Genomic DNA, 21,646 nt, shown 5'->3' with positions numbered 1-21,646 from the left:
ACTGGCAAACCAAGCACAGATACAGTATGTAAGAATGCTCTCTATGCTGCCTCGATAGAAGGACACCAGCAGTCTCTCACTCAGATTGTTCTTCTTTAAAAGTCTGAGGAAGTAAAGTCTCTGCTGGGCCTTCTTTACCAGAGCAATGGTATTAGCGCTCCAGGTCATACCCTGCTCGATAGTAACACTAATCCTTGATGATCAGCTAGAATTTGGATCAAAATGTCTTATGCTCCATTGAAAGGTCACAGCATTTCACCACACCAATTCAAGTGGTTATCAGAAAGCTATTAGGTTGAATGTAAAGGTAATTCCAAAATAGGCGCTCAGTTTGTTTCCGTCACGATCAGTTTCCAAAAAGATTATCTGCCTCTTGATGCAAGCATAATATGTGTTCAAAACTGCATAGCGCCTGCTTTTCTTTTGCTGCTTCCATTGTTTATATTCTCTCCTTAATTCAAGGAGAAATTTCAAATCTTTTAATTCCATGGTTTCTTTCATCTTAACAAACAACCTCCTCAATTCATGCCTAATAGTCCAGCAATTCCTATCATACCTAAGCTTGGTCTGTTTTCTTCTTCCTGAAAATCCTGACTTACTCAGCAGCTTTGATTTTAATAATTCAATAATTTGTTTAAAGCACAACAGCACAAATTTAAATTCAGGTGGCCACCAAACCCTCCTTTGTGATACCTCTTCTATATTACTCCAAGGATAGGCTTCTGTATAGGACACTTCTCAGTCCTAATAGAACTAGAAACTCTTTCACTTGTATAGCCAGTGTTAGAGGAATAACCATATAATCCACTAAACATGTTCCTTTGTTTGTAAAACCTTCCTCATTTCTTCATCTACTACCATTAAACCATTGAGTATACAGGTTAGCATTATCTGATAAATCTTTCAAGAGTCACTTGTGCTGTTTTGGTTTTAGAGCCCCTTAAATTTCTTATTAGAGTAAATTGCATTGTCAAGGTTCTGAAATTATACAGAACCCACTAATGATACAGCCAAACCCTATCAATGTCAAAAATAAAATACAATCTAAAATAGTTATTTTTACTCAATATAAAACTATGTCTGATAACCTCTCAACTTCTCACAGACACCAAATGGTCTGAACAATTCTTTTACCTTGTGATGAATTTATATTGTTTGTGAGTATTTAGCACTCGTAATATTGAAGTTTTAAGCTTCATTTGTTTGCTTTTATAGGATGGGATGAAATTTATTTCTATTGGTGCTCTGTATTCTGAACTTGTGGCAGTGAGCAGTAAAGGGGAGCTGTATCAGTGGAAATGGAGTGAATCTGAACCTTACAGAAATGCGCAGGTATGTCTAGCTATGTTCTGTAAAATGTGGTAATCCCTTGTGTTTAAAAATGTAGTTGCTTTAAAAAGCACCACGTACAGAGATTCCTGTGCAGCTTTTAAAATTATTATTACAAACTTTATTGAATTTTTAAATAAACAATTACCAAGCATAGTATTGTCTTGCAGGACAAATACACATTCAGATATTAAGTCTCATCCACATGGTATCAAAGCAGATGTGGAAAATCTTTTACATTACAGTTGTTGCTTTGATTACACTTCAGTGTGAATAGTGAACTCTCCACGCCTAGTGCTGGATCTGGAAAGCCACTGCCAGTTCCTCTTCCTTAGCAGCTTCGCCAATTTAATTGAAGATTACAGTGGCTGGGAGAAAGTCAGTCAGGAAAGGTTTGCCACTGGCTGTGCTTGAAATTGTGCATCTTTCCTCCTTCCCCTCAGCAGCAGCAGCAACCTGACAGCTGGAGAGGAGCAGCCATAGCAAAGTGGTGGGGCTCTTTGATGTGTTGCTTGGCTTCCTTGTAACGTTCTGTCATATATGAATAGCGCCCATTTGCTTCTATGGCAAAAGGTATACCATTGCTCTTGGTATGGGGTAATGCCTGTTCCCTTGTTATGACTTGGGAGAGAGACAAAGACTAGGTCTCCCTCCCTGCCAAATGTTTGGTAGCCACAATTGATATTTCAGTGGTGACATTTTAAAATATTGTCTGCTTCATTTTTGTTTCAAAGAATCCTTCTATACATCACCCACGTGCCGTGTCCCTGGGATTAACCAATGAGAAGATCGTCCTCCTTTCTGCAAACAGCATCAGAGCAACTGTTGCCACAGAAAACAATAAGGTACGAAACACTGAGGATAAAATTCAGTGCTTTTAATCTCCTCCTCGCATTGCCATTCCATAGAAAAAGATTACAGTTGGCCTTCAGCAAATATGTGCAGAGGTTGGTTTTGCGAATAACCTTGAAGCAAGAACTTTTCATCATAAAAACAAGCCAGGGGGGGTGTGCTAGAAAGAAGATAAAAGAATGTTTTGAATCTGTTTGCTGTTAAAATTGAGAAGACTTTATACTAGTAACAAAATTAAAGAAACTTTCCTTCTTTAGAAGAAGAATCCATAAGAAAAAATGAAGCTGCTGTAAAAGTAGAGAATGTGTAAAGCAGGGGTGGCTATCCTGTGACACTTCAGAAGTTGTTGTACTGAAGCTCGCATCATCCTTGACAGTTGGCCGTACTGTCTGAGACTGACAGGAATTGTAGACTGTCAACATCTGGAGGGCAACAGGCTAGACAACCCTGGTATAAAGCAAGGGTAGGCCATTTGTGGACTGTGTATGGCCCTTGAGTCAGTTCTTGTCCTTGTGCCTTAGAAAGCTTATTTGCCATAGAAACGTAACACTTAAGGTTTCAGAAATAGGTTTGTCTTCCTTAATGACAAACTTCCCCTTTGGTCTCAAGTGACGAACAAGTAGTTAGTCCATTGTATTAAAAGTTGCTAATCCAAATATTCTAGCATAATATTCTGAGATCAAGTAATTTGGTTTCTAAATAAAGATTTCTAAATAAAGTTCAGGCACTCTGCTCTCTGCTGGATGCATATCGTGGCTCCACCTACAAAAGCTTCCTGTTCAATTCGAGGAAGTGAGGAATGACTGTCTACAAAGGCATGCACACATGGGTACAGTGGGGGAGTTCTGTGATAATGTGAACTACTACTGGCTTGATAAAATGGTTGTAGCAGGGCCAAGGCATGCTTAGAACAAAAAGGATTGAAGCAAAACTTCAAAGCACTATACTAGAAGTGGTTGTACTTGAATAATCTCAAGATTATATTCTCATTGTTTTATATCGTGCCCTGCATGAATACAAAGGCATATTTGTGTTAAGATCCACTGCATGGCTGTGCTCTATTCCTTTTAGGTAGCTACCTGGGTAGATGAAACCTTGAGTTCTGTAGCTTCTAAACTAGAACATACGGCACAGACGTACTCTGAACTTCAAGGAGAGCGGATAGTTTCCCTGCATTGCTGCGCTCTTTATACCTGTGCTCAGCTGGAGAATAACCTGTACTGGTGGTAAGTGTATATTTCAGTTCAGAGTCCAAATGATGGTTTTTTGCTCTTTGAAAACCAATAGAAGAGAAGTTGACATCGGCCTTGTTCACATGTCATGGTAAACAGCAGTTAATGGTTTACTAAGAATGTGCTGATCTTGCCTGCTGTGCTAATGAATGACTAATGAATGGGAGAAACAAACCATGGACTCAGCTACATTAGTCAAGAAACAGTGTTTTGATTGTGTTATAAACATGCAACACCAGATGGTGCCAGAGAGCAAAAAAAATTAAAAATCTTAGTGATCTCCCATAGTGTTTCCCCCCCTTTTTGTTATAACGATTTAATTTCTGACTTATTCATAGCATTTCCCCCTGTGATTTCCCCACAGGGGAAACCAAACCAAAGATTATGGTTTGTTTGCTTCAGACTACAACCTGTGGTCAATGTTTGTTCTTAGCTCACTAAGCATTATTTGTTTGAGTGAAACTAACCATTATCCCTACTTTTGACATAAAGCTAAGACAGTGCTTGTGGCTCATACAGCATACAGGAGTAAAGTGCGTAAGATTGGCATGTTAACCAAATAAACCAATAACTGGTTTACCATGGTGTTAACTGGGTCACTAAGGTACATTGAATTTACCCATCCTTGTTCATATGCATCTTTCTCTTTTTTTTAATGGAACTGAATTTTCCCTTCTGGTTAGAATTCTTTAGGGGGTTACATTGCTTTGAAGAAAGGACCAGACTTGGATCAAAGAGAAACAAAGCATGCTCTTGTCCTTAAAGCATTGAAGTGACTTGACGCTGAATTATTTTAATGATTTTTGTATTTAATGCCAAAGAGGATGCTTTCAGAGTTAGAAGAGCTAATGCTTTATTACTGTAACAAACCTTCACAGCTTTACGACAATAGATATTCCACTGCATATGACATAAAATCTATAAATAAATGTTTATACAAGGCTGATACCGCTATCGGAGTTGTCCAAGACACAACTGTGATTATTATAGTTGAGGCATTTCATCACAAGTGGTTAAGCATCTTCTGTAGGATCAGTCTAGTTTTGTGTTGGCAGTCAGTGGGTGAGTAGGTATTGTGCCCTTTGGGGGTTTCACTTGCGAAAATATGTTTAGAAGCAGGGATGCAATATAGAAGTTCTAACTGCTTAATTTTACTTCCATTCCTTCATGGGGGCCTTATGACTAAACTAGCACAAAAGCCTGGTTGCTTATTAGTAGTGCTAGTTGATTTTTGTTATGAAATAAGATTTTATGTGTGATAAGAGTGTCAGTTTGATAGTGCAGGGGAGGATATTAATCTGAAACTGTCTAAACTCTTCTGTTCTTTTGCCAGGCTGGGCAGATTTGTAATGGCTTAAAGCCTTTATCTATAGATTAAGTTTTCCTAATTCTCCCAGACACTGAATGTATTCTGTATCAAGTTGTATCAAATTTTTACTAATGTTATTTTGCTTCATAGTGCATATTGTATACATTGTTTGAAGAGGGCTTTGTCTGGAAATGTGGCCTAAAAAAAAATCTTTTAATAATTATTAAATTAAATCAGATTAGTAGTGGCTATAATAAACAATGCAGGAGAACCAATGTGTCTTTAAATGATTCAACAATTTAAGTGGCATTGGTCAGCAATGTAAGTTTCTTTTGGTTGATTATGAACAGTCCCACTGGCGGCACAGATCATAGCAGGAACCTTCTAGAAAGCTCTGAAAGATTAGGAGTGCTTTTCCCTGCCTGCCTCATGGATTGCCACATTCCACATGTTGGAAAAGAGGTGAAACCATTGCCCTCCCTCAGTTTCTTTCTGGCCACAAAATTTGAACCCTGAATACAATTGCTTGTTTTTTTTTCTTTATACTTTTTATGAAAACTGTTTCCCACCTTTCTCCCCAGTCAGTAAGGCTCTGTTTAATTAGGGTTGTGAATGTGGTATCAAGATCTCAGTCAGATTTTCACAACTCATTCTTTGCTTTCCTAGGCAGCAATCACAATTGTTGAAACTTGTAGTTGGCTCTGAATGCTTTATGCGTGGTGTTGCTGTATTGTTTTATTGTATTGTATTTTTGGCATGTTAAGTTTTATATGCTGCCCTTGCTTGAGTTAGGGTGAAGGGCACTTTAAAAATACTTCAATTAAGAAATCAATTCAAAAGCAAGTCTTTGGCCATGCTGTATACAATGGTTTGTTGGTAGAACTAAGTGGGAAAATGCTGCCTCTGCTTCCTTGGCCGATGTGTGGAATGCTGCTGTGTACGAGTGAGGGTTGGCAGCATCCCCAAGTAAGTTTTTTCAGACTTTCTTGGAGGGACCTGTTTGGTTTACACAGACACATTTCCCATACATATGACTGCATGGGATACTCACTGAAGGAACCTGTAAGCAGGAATAATGTTTTCAGGAGCTCAGCTTCTCAGATCTTATTTTATTTTATTAGCTCTGGAAATAAACATTTGAAAATGAACTGCTTCCCCCCCTCCCCTTTTTAAACAATACCACATCACCTTGAAAATCACATTTATGGATAATAAAGACAACACAGCTCTTTTTTTTTAACCTTATATTAGTATGTTTCCTCCTAGGGGTGTAGTTCCTTTTAGCCAAAGGAAGAAGATGCTGGAAAAGGCTAGAGCCAAAAATAAAAAGCCTAAGTCTAGTGCTGGTATCTCCTCAATGCCAAATATCACTGTTGGTACTCAGGTATGTAGAGGCTTACTGTGTGAACTTTTTAAAGCTTTGAGAAGAAACAAATCCACTATTAAGACCCTTTTTATGATGCAGTGACATGTGCAAATAGTCTGCAGAAGTACTCTAGCGTAAGTGCTCCCATAGCCTGAAGTGGCAGAGCTTAAGCCACCTGTTTGTACGCAGCTCTGTGCAACCATATTAGGCTCTTGCCTTTCTTCTCTGTGTTGTCACTGTTGCTCCTAAAAAGTTTCAGATATGCTGGTGTGCCTGTAGTTGCCCTTTTGCCTTAACCTTTTCCCTTCCCTTCAAACCAGGTGCCCTTATTAGGAAACTATGTGGTAGGAAACAAGGGTAGCCAATGTGGTTCCCTCTGGATACTGTTGGATTACAATTCCTATCAGTCCTAGCCAGCATAGCCAATTGCTAAGGATGATAGGAGTTGTAGTCCGGAAACATCTGGAAGGTGCACCCTATTATTGGCTACACCCATTCTAAGACTTTTGCTGCTAAGATATGTCACTACTAAAAAATCTGATAAAAATATATTGAGTACTTAACCTCTTCTAAGTATTGTTTTGCTTGCATAGTTTTGATTCTTCATTTGGTATGAATGGGACTTTAGGGTGAAGGGTGGGTAACAAACAAATAAAAATAGTTGTTTACCTCCCTTGTTGATTGATTGCAGGTGTGTTTGAGAAATAATCCTCTCTATCATGCTGGAGCTGTTGCCTTTTCAATTAGCGCTGGGATTCCTAAAGTTGGCGTCTTAATGGAATCTGTTTGGAATATGAATGACAGCTGTAGGTTTCAGCTCCGGTCACCAGAGAGTTTAAAGAACATGGAGAAAGCGAGTAAAACAACTGAAGCAAAGTAAGTGTTCTAAACTTTTGACAGGGACACAGTAGACGGTGGCTGAAAAAGATTTTGAACTGGCATTAGATTGTGGGTCTCTGTACTCCAGCTCCTCACTGTTTCCATAAATGAAACAGACATGAGTGCAATGGGGGGCTATAAATATTGCTCTGAGGACTCTTTAGCAAATACTTGAAAGAAGCAAGTCACACAAAGAATGGCTTTGCATTGCCTTTTCATTCTGGCAAACCACATACTTAAGAGTTTGTTGATTTTTTTCCAAAACAAATTAATAGTTTGAAAATGACCATAAACAGTTCTTCTGTATATTGTAAGCAGTATATGTTTGCTGTTATATTCTATCAGCAAAAACTTCTGTTGACTTAAGAAACAATTCAAAAGTTAGTATAGTGGTACCTCCGGTTGCGGATGGGATCCGTTCCGGAGGTCTGGTCGGATCCCGAGGTTTCCGCAATCCGAGGACCTCTTTTGTGCATGCGCGTGGGGCAAAAATCGGTAAAATACTTCCAGGTTTGCCTCGCGCACATCCCAAAGTTTACGTAACCAGAGGGTTACATAAACTGAGGTTCAACTGTATCTCTGTCCAAAGTTTTGACTAGTTTTCACATTGTATTCATGGAAAATAAATGTAACAACTGCCTTAAAAAATAATAATCCTAGGCCTGAAAGCAAACAGGAACCAGTGAAAACTGAAATGGGTCCACCACCGTCTCCAGCTTCTACCTGTAGTGATGCTTCTTCAATAGCAAGCAGTGCATCAATGCCATATAGTAAGTCATATGGGGAGTTTTTGGTTTTTTTTTCATTGCTGAAAACCACTGTGGTGCAACGCCTGCCAATTATATTAATGTATCCATCCATATTTAATTCCTGAACCCCCACAATGACTAATATAAGAAACAGTGTTCCGTAGAGGAATACTTACAGAATAAAATTAGCAAAATACAATTTTAGTAGATGGTGCAAACTTCACAGAAGGCACTTCCTGTGAAAAGTGACATAAGTAGCCATGTGCTCATTTTTAGACATAGAATATGCATGTCGCAGACATGCTACAAGGAGACTTTTAATCTGTTACTATTTTCTTAAGAGCGGCGGCGATCTACACCTGCCCCAAAAGAAGAGGAGAAAGTGAATGAAGAACAGTGGTCTCTTAGGGAAGTTGTGTTTGTGGAAGATGTTAAGAATGTTCCTGTTGGGAAGGTTTGTATAAAATAAGCTCTCTTAGTTTCCTTTAATTTGCTGTGTACCAATCCTTTAAAAATGGATAGAAGAAAGCTGTTTTACAGCGAGCCTAGCCATAGTGGTTTGAAATTGTATTGTTGGTGAAAATGTTGGTTTTGTGTGGTGACACTGCTTGCTTTTCTGGATGTTTTAAGTACAGTGATTCCGCATCCCACCCCCCCCCCCCCCCCGCTTCACTTCAGAGAGTTTTAGTTCTGCTTCAACACTCTGCAATATGTTCTCTTTTATAGGTACTGAAAGTGGATGGTGCTTATGTTGCTATAAAATTTCCGGGGACATCTACTACTGCAAATTGTACAAACAGCTCTGGTTCAGATCCTGATCCATCTTCTCTTCTCCAAGATTGTCGGTTGCTCAGGATAGATGAGCTCCAGGTGTGTTTGCAACGCCAAGACTTTGGCCCTTGAAGCTGTTAGATTATCTCTGCTGTGGCCACGGTTTCTAGAGTTTATGTTCACTTCCATCACTCCATCTCAAAGAGGTGTCAGACTTTGAGAATATAAGAACCAGAGATATTAAAAGTAAAGTCTTCAGAAGTTGCATATTTTTTAGTTTAGAAAGAGACATCTAAGGGGCGACATAAGTTAGATTTTAGAAATTACGCAGAGTAATTTTTCTTTTATAAGAATCTGGAGTGTGACATTAAGCAGTAGGTTCAGAACAGGCAAAAGAAAGAACTTCACGCAACACATAAATTACTTTAAATACATGGCTGGGATGTAGTGCTGGCCATTTGCTTAGATGGCATTAAAAAATGTAGACCAATTCATGGATTAATCATTGTCTGTTAGCTATGACAGCTAAGTGGAGCCCTCACATAAATAGATGGCATACTTACGCTTATCACATGCTGGGGACAAAAAAGAGGGGATGACTTGTTAGGCATCTGGTTGGCTGCTGTTGCAGAAGAATCCTAGTCTTTTCAAGCAAATTGTACATTCTTAAAGGGGGGGGGATTAAGCCAATTCTTTAGATTGCATTGGAAGTACAGAAATCTGCTTTTGTTACAGGTGGTAAAAACTGGTGGGACACCAAAAGTTCCAGATTGTTTTCAGAGGACTCCTAAAAAGTTATGTATTCCAGAAAAAACAGAAATCCTAGCTGTGAATGTAGATTCCAAAGGTAAGGAGGAAGGGTTTTTTCCTTCTCATTTTATCTATTGCTTGCTTTAGAAAAAAGAAAGGTACTTATCCTATTAGAGAATTGTTAAACTGAGTGATCTTTATTTCATGAATCAATATTTGCTAGTTTAATGGTTTGAAATATTTTTTGGAGGAAATAGTCTGTTGGTCAGTGTCCTTTTTTGCACTCTTTCAGGAGTACATGCCGTCCTGAAGACCGGGAACTGGGTTAGATATTGCATATTTGATCTTGCAACTGGAAAAGCAGAACAAGAAAACAATTTCCCCACTAGCAGTATTGCTTTCCTTGGGCAGAATGAGAGGAGTGTTGCTATTTTCACTGCTGGACAGGTTTGTTTCTTCTCAGCTTCATGCATTTTAAATGTTTCCTACCACCCTAAAAGTACCTCTTTAATGGGTTACCTAATGTTGATAAATGATTCCATTAAACAAGAAATGTAGAAAAATAAATCTTCATGGCAGACTTGACTTGACTGTCAGTGCTCCTGATCCATATCTGGTGAAGGAAGTGGTAAAGAAAAATAAAAAGGTGGGTAGATCAATGGTATAGTGAGGGATGAGGCTTTGTAAACTACTGACACAAGTTAATGGATCTTTGAAAGAATCCCTTCTCTTCTCACTTGCCTTGCAACCTAACTGCAGAATTTGAAGAGACACCACTCGCCAGTGTTTAATCCCCACGCAAAGAAGAGCATGCTTCTGATATTGGCTATTGTAGTAATGTATATGTATTCCCCTATTCAAACTGCACTAAGAAAGCATTTGAACTCAGTCTTCTAGTCCATTCTGGATATTTGCAGGAGGTGGTCGGTGAGGACGACAGGTACTACACCTGTTGTCTGACACTTAACCTGGAGGGACGCAGGTGGTGCTGTGGTCTAAATGACTCAGCCTCTTGGACTTGCCGATCATAAGGTCAGCGGTTTGAATCCGCATGATAGGGTGAGCTCCCATTGCTCTGTCCCAGCTTCTGCCAACTTCCCAGTTCGAAACTATACCAGTGCAAGTAGATAAATAGGTACCGCTGTGGTGGGAAGGTAAACGGCATTTCCGTGCGCTCTGGTTTCCGTCACGGTGTTCTGTTGCACCAGAAGTGGTTTAGTCATGCTGGCCACATGACCCAGAAAGCTGTCTGTGGACAAACGCCGGCTCCCTCGGCCTGAAGCAAGATGAGTGACGCACCCCGTAGTCGTCTTTGACTGGACTTAACTGTCCAGGGGTCCTTTACTTTTACCTTTACCTTTACCTTAACCTTACCTGGAGGGAGAGGTATCAGGTGATGGGGATGTCAGCACTGTGTGGGCATATCAGCAGGAACACCAGACTGGCTTCATCAGTGCAGCTATGTTAATATGTTAGGTGATAGAGCTACAAATCAATAACAAATGAATGAGATACGTAATGAAAATTTGAATTGTATAAACTACTTTTTTGTGCAGGAATCTCCAATCATTCTTCGAGATGGAAATGGCACTATATATCCAATGGCAAAAGATTGTATGGGTGGAATAAGAGACCCCGATTGGCTTGATCTTCCTCCTATTAGCAGTCTGGGAATGGGAGTTCATTCCTTAACAAACCTTCCTGCCAATTCAACCATAAAAAAGAAAGCTGCTATCATTATAATGGCTGTTGAGGTATTGGTAATTCATATATATATATATATCTGTCATACTCTCTCTTAGAGACATTATCCTGTACCACCTAGATTACTCAATGTTTTCAACTGAACGTTTCCTTTTTACAAATATATATTAACAGAGTAATTTTAGATATGAGACCTCTGTGACAGAAGTAGCTTACTGCTAGTTACAAAATACAGCTGCCTAAATTGATACTTCTAGTAAAAAGTCTACTTTTTGTTCAAATGTTTGCTATTATTGTTTATAGGTGTTCCTAAATTCTCTTTAATGCAGGGAGAAAATGTGATTTTTTAAAAACATAGCTTAATCCACATTTCCACCTTTAAGTGGGTCAGGAAGGGCAAGCCTAAAAGAGCACATAGATTCATGGAATCACGTGCAAATAGTTGTGTATGTTCATCTTCTCTCTGTTTTACTGTGATAGCAGTTTTGGGACATCATTTTCGGATGTTGTGATTTATTTTAAAAAAATCATCCACCCCAGAAATTAACTTTAAATAACAGTTTTTAATAAGATGGGATGTCTAGGTATTCCAAATGCATTTAAAAACAATGCTAAAATAGGTTATAGTCCTTTTTATTTAAATTCCACTAGCAATTGAAAACTTCTTTTTAAACAAGCTTTTGATTCTGTTGCTTAAATATTGATTTCTAGTGCTAGTGTGTTTTCTTTTTAGATGCTTTTTAAATGTTGTTAATTTGTGTTTTCATAACTGGATTATTGTTGCTGTTATGTTTGTTTTTTATTTGTAAGTCACTTTAGGCAACTTCTTTATGAAAGGTATAAATGGGATATAAAGCTTTTTAAAATGTAAATAAATGCATAACTAAAATTCATTTTCCACACATGCAATTTTAAAAGCATTATAGCTGGGGTATAGGATTTCCAACCTGTCCTCAAATCAGTTTGTTGATCCTGCACTTGACAGCTAAAATCTTACAGCTTATCATTTAAATATATAGCACTTTTAAAATGTTACACAATCAGTTTTAGGTATTTATCTCATTTGTATCCCGTACTTTGTTTAGTTCAGGATAAAGTACTGATGCTAAAACAGGCTGCAGAATGTAGCATAGGACAAGGGAATGTTGCTTGCTCTTGTTTTATTAACACCTCTCTCAATTTTTCTGAGCACAGAAGCAAACTTTAATGCAGCATATTCTCCGATGTGACTATGAGGCCTGCAGACAGTATTTGATGAACCTCGAGCAAGCTGTGGTCTTGGATCAGAATCCACAAATGCTGCAGACTTTCCTCAGTCACAGATGTGATGGAAATCGAAATATTCTGCATGCTTGCGTATCTGTGTGTTTTCCAACCAGTAATAAAGAAACAAAAGAGGAAGAGGGTGAGTTCAGTAATCTCATGCTGATGAGATTCTTCTGGGAGCTTTTGCAAGAAGGCTAGAAAGAGGAGTCAGAATTGTTCAAAACCTGTTCTGAAATAGTTACACGCAGAGACACAGGTACACACACACACAGCAGCTTCATCAGTAGAGACTTGTCATAAACCAGCAAGGCAATCTGGTTGGAAAATGCAGGAAGAGAGTAGGGTAGAAAGGGAAACAAATGTCCCAACTGGCAACAAGTTTCAGTTCAGCATCACATTTTCCACTTGGTAAAGTAAGTCACTTGGAAAAAGGGTGGGATTTGAAATGCTGCGCTCAATGTTCCATGTGTGTATCAGGCTATTTCAAGGCTCCCTTCCCACTGCAGTCTTCCAATCCTGAAAAGCTGTGCTTGGAGGTTATGGGACCATCTGGTGCAGTATTCAAAGCAGCACGGAGAAGCTAGCGCCAACTCCATTCCCTGCATGTGTGGAAGTGCTTGGAATCCAGCCATAATTCTTGCCTCTAATGTACACTGGGGGAAATTAGCAGATGACGCTTGCAGAAAGACAGGAATTTCAAGACGAAACAGGCCATTGTGAACTTGAAGCATAAGGTTATGACTGTTGAAACAAAGAGAGAAAGAAAGTTGGAAAGGAGCAATTTATGTCAAAAAATGGCCCGTATGATGCATTAAAACTGTGTTTTACAGCATGAACTGGAGATCTACAAAACAGAGAATACTATTAAACTAGAAATATGGAAACATCTATGTATACTGTATATGTCTGCAGTGGGGCAAAATACATGGAAGTTATGAGGAAGAAGAAAGTGTACTTTCTAAATCATTTAAAATACATTTCTACACCATTTACACCCTTCTCCTAACTTGCTCAAGGCCATGTACAATTTTAAAAATAATAGCATATAAATCTACTAAGCATGCTGCAAAGGAAATAGGGATGAGAATGGAGAGGGGAAAGCAAGCAAATTCACTTACCAATTCTCTAAAGTACATACATGTTTCTGAACCTCTGAATGTGATGTCCAGCAAATGAATGATTTATGGGGCTGCTTGGAAACTGGTTTCTTATTTAGCAAAAAGGACCTAAGCTGTCCTGCTTACCACTGAGTGCTAGAATTGCCCGGTTGTGTATTTGTGTGATATGTGTTTTCCAGTTTAAATTATCCTGTCTTTCTCTTCTCTGCTGGAGGCTTTTTGCTATTCATTAATCAAACCCATTGTTATCATACATTTGCATATAAATATTGAGAAATTCCATGTTGATTTCATATACAAAATTTATATAAAAGTGACAGAGAAGCTTTTGGTTCTTTAGTGTTTAATGTCTCTGTAATAAACAGATGCCAAGTTTATTCTTTATGCTTCAGAAGCAGAGCGCTCCGAAAGGAACACATTTGCTGAAAGGTTATCTGCCGTCGAGGCGATTGCAAATGCTATTTCAGTGGTGTCAAGTAATGGACCAGGAAATCGTGCAGGATCCTCTAGTAGCAGAAGGTAAGCTAGTGGAAACTTCTCTTTTTGCTATTGCAGTATTAATTACCGGCAAGACATTATGAATTAATGTAGGCCAGGATCCAAAGAGCTGCTTGGGAGGTCCCATGGCTCAGTGATAAAGCACATCGTCTGCATGTAGAATGTCCCAGATTGATTCCCTGGCATCTCCAGTTAAAAGATCAGGTAGCAGGTTATGGGAAGAGAGTTTCTTCCTGAGACCCTGGAAAGGCGCTGCCAGTCAAAAAATACTGGGCTAGATGGGCAGACAGCCTGATCATTATAAGGCAGCTTCTTATGTTCCTAAGTGTGTGTGGGTTAGATTTCTGGCTCTCTTTTTTGAATAAGAAAACCACCATACCATATCACAAACTACTTTTTAACTCTTTTGATGAGCAATAACAATAAATATCCTTTTCCAGTAAGCATGGGAGCTCGCTTCTTCTTTCCCTGACTTACTGTGGTGCTGCTTTCCCTCTTTCTGCTTGTCTCTGATAGCACCCTCCATCTAACCCAGGGTTTGGCTGGCAGCAGCCCTCCAGAGAGGCATAACTTGTATCAGGTGGAGAGGACTAGGTGCCCTTTTCTCTGGTTTGAGCCACAGTTCTTTCATATTTGGCTGGGATTGATGACAGTCTTTCCTTAACTCCTTATTAGAGGAGAATTAGAGTGTGTTTCTGGCTCCAGTCTTTCTAAAAGCAAGAGCAGGCAAGTTCAGGAATGGTCAAAGGCTTCAAGGTGGCCAGAGGGCGAGACTGAGCATGGCTTTGCTCATGCCTGCAAACCACTTCTGTAGCCAGGAAAAATATTCCTCCCGCTGTGGAAGCCGCTGTATCAGGTGGATGGAGGAACCATCATCATAGCTGTCTTAGCTTTGGGGGAAGGGCTGTCACTCAGTATTAGAACATCTGATTGGCATGTAGAAGACTTTGCATTCAATCTCCAGGATCTCATTGCTTGGAGTGTCCCTTGACTGAAACCCTGAGAGCCCCCACCAGGCAGGGTACTCAGTACTGAGCTAAATGGATCAGTGGTCTCACTCTGTGTAAGGGAGCTTCCAATGAGTGGTATTCAACACTAATCCTACTCAGACTAGAGCTACTGAGGTTAATAAAGATGACCAACTTAAAACGTTCAATAATTTCAGTGGGGTCTACTCTGGGCAGGATGTAGTTGCATGCAACCCTAGTGTTGCAATATGATAATGTTCTATCGGTGCAAGCATTCCAGATGGAATGATTCCCTTCCCCTGGTTGCTATTTTGGGGGTTCTCCCAACCCCATCCCAGCCATTATTATTATTTTTAGTGGAGAAGCTGTTATGCAAGTGCTCCCACTGACAGGGTTTGTTAGTTGAATTCCACCCTGTACTCCTGTGTTGGAGCCCACTCACTTGCAAACCACCCGCAATGTATATATGGTTGCTAGTTATTCCCTTTTCTCCCCCCATCTCGGGGGGGGGGGGCTCACTTATAAATTAAATGCAAGAGCAACTTCAGGCTAACTGCAGTTACGAGCAGAATGCAAAGTTGAATTGGTACATTAACAGTACTGTGTCTAAAATACGTGCCATATTTTCACATTTAATAATTGGTGTGGCATTAATATTGCTTTCTTTTCCACGTATTAGTTATAAATGTGGAAAAAAGTTTGTTTGGCATTCTAGAACACTAGGTTGCCTTTGGTATGCTCCCTGCGCAAGAACAGGCAGCGTTAGTTTTAGGATTTCCTGTTTGGTCTTAGTTTGCGACTGAGAGAAATGATGAGAAGATCTCTGAGAGCAGCAGGTTTGGGCAGACATGAAGCAGGGGCTTCATCTAGTGATCATCAGGATCCAGTTTCTCCTCCCATCGCTCCTCCAAGCTGGGTGCCTGATCCTCCTGCGATGGACCCTGGTAAGATTTTCACATGCACTTGTGCATAAGTGTAAAAGTAGATATAAATTGCCTTTCGTGTGAACTTGTGAAAGAGCGTAGGAATAAGAAATGCATTGCATCAATATTATTACAACTTCAGTGATGCAAAGCATTTAGCTAGTTAGCCACTTCTGTGCTTTCAGGTGAAAACTGAGTGTTTAAATTTTCTGATTACAGCTTGTAGGCAGATGTTGCTTATTTCAATAATGACTTGCTATCTGCTATAATGTTAGCTGCACTTACCAGTAGTTTCATTGAATAGCCTTTGGAAGGAAAGAAAATTTAAAGATATAGTGTAGTTAGTTTCTGTGGAGTGCGCATATTGCCAGGGATGTGTTTTATGTATTGATGTGCATCCTACTGTTCTGTTTACTAAAAGATGGTGACATTGATTTTATCCTGGCCCCTGCTGTGGGATCTCTTACCACAGCAACAACTGGCACTGGCCAAGGACCCAGCACCTCCACAATACCAGGTGAGAACATGCTATTTTCTACACTTGCATATAACTTAACAAAAAGAAATGGCAAATGCTCGCTTCATACATGTATTTTAGTGCAGCTTAAATGTTCCCTCCTATAACTTGAAGGTGCATCTTCCCATCATTCTGTATAATAAGGATGCTTAACATATCAGTCTGTTTGTCCTTTTAAAAATATTTGGCACTGCTTCACACATTAAAATATGTTGGCCTGTCTTGGTTTCAGGACATGAAGTTTCTAATCCTTTGTATACACTCAAAATCATAATTTAGCATCAGGTTTCTGACATTGTGAAAGTGTTGGCTAATCATAAAAGCTTGATACAGGAATCCCTCTTCTTGTCTATAATGTTTTAAGTAAGTGAGCTACTTTTGTAGGCAGCTGTTTTTCACCAATACTTTTCCAATTTGCAGGTCCTTCTACAGAACCCTCTGTAGTGGAATCAAAGGACCGGAAGGCAAATGCTCACTTCATACTGAAATTGTTATGCGACAGTGTGGTTTTACAGCCTTATCTTCGGGAACTGCTATCAGCCAAGTAAGGGATCTTTATGTCCATTTCTTGTAGTGTTTTCATCTAATTGGGAAGCCAAGCTTTATGAAGAATGGTTGAGGGAATTGGGTATGTTTTACAGAGCTGCACTGAGCCTTGATATAAACAACAAGAAGAGTTAAAAAAAGCCGTTTCATTTTATGCTCCATTTTGTATTTGGTAATATATTGATTTTTCCATTTTTGTTTATGCGTCAGCTCTGTTACCTTCACTTTAATGTTAAAAGTTGGGGCAGTACAGTGGTACCTTGACTTATGAAGATAACCTGTTCCAAAGGCGCCCCGTAAGCCAAAATCTTTGTAAGTCGAAGGCGCCATCTCGGAACGGGAAAAAACTTCGCAAGTCGAAAAAACCGCATTGAAAACCTCATAAGTCAAGGTATCGTGCCGCTGCTTTCCCTTCGTAACTCGAAAATTTCGGAAGCGGCGGCCATTTTTCGCTTCCAGAACTGATTCGGAAGTCGAAAACGTCGGAAGTCGAGTCGCTCGTAAGTCGAGGTACCACTGTACTAAATCAGGCTCTTACTGCTAAACCTAGAAGACTGCCTTTTAAACTGAAAATGATACTGACATATTACTGTTTTTTTAGGGATGCAAGAGGTATGACACCGTTTATGTCTGCTGTAAGTGGCAGAGCATATCCTGCAGCAATTACCATTTTAGAAACTGCACAAAAAGTTGCCAAAGGTATGTGAATACTATTTGTGATTCTTGCTTTATGTATGCCAGTAATTGTGGGCTTTCCCCTTCCTAAATCTTTGGATTAGACAATGGAATAAAATGTAAAATATTGAATTAATAGAAAATACCAGTCTCCCTGCTGTCCATGAATAACTTCCTGTTATCTTCTTGGTTTTAAAAAGTGTCTGATTCAATAGATACAGTTTCCTGTAATAATTTCCCTGCAGGAGGTTATGCTTTGATATCCATTGGGTTTCTTTTCTTTTCTGTGAAAATAGGTCAGGGCAATTATTGATAGAAGGTTGTGAATAGTGGCACCTTTCAATGAAACAAGGATAAAAACCTGTTCTGCATAGAGGAGGAATTTTGTTTAGTATAACTAATACAATTTGAAGTCATTTTGGAGTGCATTCGGTTAGCTGATGTGCATTGTGGTTTAGCAGTAATGTTAAAGTGCCATGATGTTTTCTTTTCTTCGTAGAGGGCCTTTGAGAATTATTTGAGGATTATAACCTTAAGTTGCTAGTTCTTCAAAGAGCATGTATAACTTCATTTTAAGCACTATCTTTCTCCTTTTTTAAAAAGCGGAGGCAACATCAAGTGAAAAAGAAGAGGATGTGTTTATGGGAATGGTTTGTCCAACTGGCACAAACCCAGATGACTCTCCTTTATATGTCCTATGTTGCAATGATACCTGCAGCTTTACATGGACTGGTGCAGAGCACATAAATCAGGTAAAATAAGGGAACTTAATTGGTTTTTTGTGCTAGGTGTAAAGACAAGGCCATAATCCTGAGCTTTTAAGGATAGATTTTTAAATTCTTGCCTTTCTCTTACTGCTGGGTTTTCTGGGGAAAGGGCTGGGTGGGGGGAAGCTCTTACTGCTCTCTTTGGCTTAACAAGAAACCATTAACAAGAAGCTTAACATTATTTTAATGTAATCTAACTTGAAAACTCTTGAAGAATAAATAAGGTTGCAGTTTTGTGCATACTTACCTGGGAGTAAGTTCCATTGAACTTGACGGTTCTTTACTTCCAAGTAGACACATATAGAATTGTTAGCTACCACTTAAAAGCAGCATTGTAGAATTACACATAGTACTCCACCCCCCTAAAATGCTCAATTTTCTCTTTGTAGGATATATTTGAATGTAGAACATGCGGTTTACTGGAGTCTCTGTGCTGTTGCACAGAGTGCGCAAGGGTGTGCCACAAAGGTCATGATTGCAAGTACGTGTGTTTTTTCCTAACATCAAGACTTCTGTAGGTTGTTGTGTATTTTCAGGCATGATTTTGTTTCATTTTGCTTAAAATGCAATAGAATTTTATTTCTCTTAGTGCTCTGCTGTACCTAAAATTTTCGTTAGTGAATGGATTGATAGATGATTGAAGGAAGCTGGAATTGCAACATGGGCCTGGGTCCACAGTGTAGGGATGGGGAGGGGAGATGTAACCAGCTAGGTAGCCTCCTCTCCAGCAGTGTCATAGAGAGGTGAGATAAATCAGGCATTTGCATAGGACTGATAATAGGGGGAGAAGTTGTTACCCCATTTCCAAGGCCACCGTTTCCTCAGACTAATGTAGCCTTTCATTAACAAGAACTGGAAAATGGTATTCAGATAAAAAACAGTTTAATTAGCAGGGTTTTAAAAAAAATGATTATGGACATAGTGAAACTGGTTGTAGTGTATATCAATATGCAAACTGCTGTTTATAAATTTATAAATTGTATTTACACATTTTGTCTCTACTTTCAGACTCAAACGCACATCTCCAACAGCCTACTGTGACTGCTGGGAGAAATGCAAGTGCAAAACATTAATTGCAGGACAGAAGTCTGCTCGTCTCGATTTGCTTTTCCGGCTGCTTACCACCACGAACCTTGTCACAATGCCAAATAGTAGGCAAGTGTCCCTTTTGGTGGGATTGATCTGCCCCACAAAAAGCCCCAGTGTAGTCCCTATGTCAACTCTTGGTTTGTTTGTATGTTTACAGGGGGGAACATCTTTTGCTCTTCTTGGTGCAGACAGTTGCAAGACAAACAGTAGAACATTGCCAGTATAGGCCACCAAGAATTAGGGAAGACCGTAATCGTAAGACTGCAAATCCTGAAGGTGGGACCCTTTTCTCGTTTACAAGATTTTTCTCTTATTGTAGCAACTGCTGCAGTAACTGCTTACATGCTTTTCTTTAATTCCTTGGCTTTAGATTCGGATATGCCAGATCATGATTTAGAACCTCCACGATTTGCACAGCTTGCCTTGGAACGGGTTTTGCAAGATTGGAATGCACTGAAGTCTATGATCATGTTTGGCTCACAGGAGAACAAAGACCCGTGTGTATTAACGAACTAGTTATGATTACACTTTTGAGAACTGACTTTGTATCATAGACTTGGCAACTTACATTATATTTCCTCTTTCCCTGCTTTCTTTTGCTTTTTTCCAAGTCTTAGTGCAAGCAGTAGGATTGGTCATCTGTTGCCTGAAGAACAAGTGTATCTTAATCAGCAAAGTGGAACTATTCGGCTGGACTGTTTTACACACTGCCTTATTGTAAAGTGTACAGCAGACATACTGGTAAGGTATATTTAAATAACACAGTGCCAAATAAATTTGTCCATTCAATGCTTATACGCTTAGAAGTTATGAACGTTAAAGTGATCAGCAGATCTAAGTTGTGGCAAGTTTGTCATAACTCTTTTACGTATTCAGTTCCTTTGCACAAGAATTTGCATGGTTGCGTAGCCGTAGTAGACATTTGCTCCAGTAAACTTTTCTTTACAGCTTTTAGATACTTTGCTGGGGACACTTGTAAAGGAACTGCAGAACAAATACACTCCAGGTCGCAGAGAAGAAGCAATTTCTGTTACAATGAGGTTTCTGCGTTCTGTGGCAAGAGTTTTTGTTATCCTCAGTGTGGAAATGGCTTCCTCAAAAAAGAAAAAGTAAGCTTTTTTTAAAAAAAAACAACAACAAAACAAAACTTAAATTACTGCTTGGGGCAGTGAGAGAAAATGCTTAATATTTGTTATTTATAAAATGCCCCTCACCAGTTCAATAGTATCAAGAGTAGCCATATGCTCTCAGACTTCTCCCAAATGCCCGTGTGAATGAAGCTGTTTTCTAAAAACTGTGAGAGGGACAACTTGATCCCTATAGGCAGGGAGTTCCACAAGTGTGAGGCTACCCAAAAAGACTCCATCCCTTGTCACACACACCCCATAGCGAGCTATGCTCACTGGTGTGTCTACAAAATGAGCTGCCTCCTGCAGATTGCAAGGCCTGGCCTGGCAGATAAGGAGAGAACTAGCAGGTAGTGAGGTCCTAAGTTGTTGGCGCTTTAATATATAAAGACCTTGAGTTGGACCCAGCACAAAAAAATAGGTAGCCAGTGTAGTTCATGCAGGATCAGTGTTGTGCGGTCCCATCTTGCTGTACCACTCTTTCCGTGTGGCCATGTTCTGCACCATCTGCAACTTCCAGATCATCTTCAAGGGTAGATGTCATTGTATTTTGTAGGTGGTGTACACGTCAACTGGAAACAGTCCTCTGGAGAGTAAATTCAAACTGTGTTTCAGTTAGTACAATGAAACAAATACACACATCTGTGTCTACAGATAGCATTATTACACAGAAACCTTGGGGCTTTCTCATGCTGTGTATCCTGAAACATAGGACCAAATTAGGATGCATGTCTCCATACAGCATCCCAGATAGTATCACTGTCTCCCACCAAATGTAAGCCAAAGCCTGCCATGGTTGTATAACTTGGGCACCACACTATGCCTTTGATTCATATTGCTATAAAGACTGCAGAGTAAATAAAATGCTTTGATTTATGAAAAGCTAGATGAATGGGTTAGTCATCGTTTTATAATTAAACTTGTTGTGTTTTGAGTCTTTTCCCATAAATGTAGTGCTCCAACTGTATAATATACTTCTAACTTTCTTTCAGTTTTAAGGTAGAATTCAACATATTGTTTTGAATCCACCAGACAGCTAGTGGAACAGTAGGCCAACCTCTAGACTATAGGTGGGGACCAAATTTTTTGCCAAAGAGACAAAAAGAAGGGCTGTATTTTAGCAGTGTTAAGGGGGAAGCAATGCAACTTGACTATTGACTGAACAGGATGAACAGATAAATAGTTGTGCAAATACAAAACAATTAAACAAG

The 21,646-nt window shown here is 39.4% G+C and overlaps 1 protein-coding gene across 7 annotated transcripts in view; it reads left to right on the top strand.

Moving 5' to 3' along the window:
• The window catches only part of UBR5 (ubiquitin protein ligase E3 component n-recognin 5), a 71,468-nt gene that overhangs the window by 26,327 nt on the left and 23,495 nt on the right, over positions 1 to 21,646 (top strand). For 4 of the 7 annotated variants that reach the window (XM_033155695.1, XM_033155694.1, XM_033155693.1 and 1 more), the window contains 24 exons: positions 1,216 to 1,332; positions 2,064 to 2,174; positions 3,253 to 3,407; positions 5,989 to 6,106; positions 6,780 to 6,964; positions 7,628 to 7,737; positions 8,058 to 8,170; positions 8,443 to 8,586; positions 9,223 to 9,334; positions 9,530 to 9,684; positions 10,794 to 10,991; positions 12,136 to 12,346; positions 13,718 to 13,844; positions 15,584 to 15,735; positions 16,136 to 16,231; positions 16,652 to 16,775; positions 17,379 to 17,476; positions 18,056 to 18,204; positions 18,609 to 18,700; positions 19,228 to 19,374; positions 19,466 to 19,584; positions 19,679 to 19,805; positions 19,920 to 20,049; positions 20,257 to 20,417. In XM_033155695.1, the coding sequence (XP_033011586.1) occupies positions 1,216 to 1,332; positions 2,064 to 2,174; positions 3,253 to 3,407; positions 5,989 to 6,106; positions 6,780 to 6,964; positions 7,628 to 7,737; positions 8,058 to 8,170; positions 8,443 to 8,586; positions 9,223 to 9,334; positions 9,530 to 9,684; positions 10,794 to 10,991; positions 12,136 to 12,346; positions 13,718 to 13,844; positions 15,584 to 15,735; positions 16,136 to 16,231; positions 16,652 to 16,775; positions 17,379 to 17,476; positions 18,056 to 18,204; positions 18,609 to 18,700; positions 19,228 to 19,374; positions 19,466 to 19,584; positions 19,679 to 19,805; positions 19,920 to 20,049; positions 20,257 to 20,417 (3,251 nt within the window). The remainder of the gene's footprint in view (positions 1 to 1,215; positions 1,333 to 2,063; positions 2,175 to 3,252; positions 3,408 to 5,988; positions 6,107 to 6,779; positions 6,965 to 7,627; positions 7,738 to 8,057; positions 8,171 to 8,442; positions 8,587 to 9,222; positions 9,335 to 9,529; positions 9,685 to 10,793; positions 10,992 to 12,135; positions 12,347 to 13,717; positions 13,845 to 15,583; positions 15,736 to 16,135; positions 16,232 to 16,651; positions 16,776 to 17,378; positions 17,477 to 18,055; positions 18,205 to 18,608; positions 18,701 to 19,227; positions 19,375 to 19,465; positions 19,585 to 19,678; positions 19,806 to 19,919; positions 20,050 to 20,256; positions 20,418 to 21,646) is intronic. The other 3 variants (XM_033155689.1, XM_033155692.1, XM_033155690.1) reach the window with 3 other exon arrangements.

The sequence above is a fragment of the Lacerta agilis genome, chromosome 7, assembly GCF_009819535.1.
Source record: "Lacerta agilis isolate rLacAgi1 chromosome 7, rLacAgi1.pri, whole genome shotgun sequence".
Taxonomy (NCBI): domain Eukaryota; kingdom Metazoa; phylum Chordata; class Lepidosauria; order Squamata; family Lacertidae; genus Lacerta; species Lacerta agilis.
Note: the sequence above shows the minus strand (reverse complement) of the source record. Positions and strands in the feature narration are given on the sequence as shown.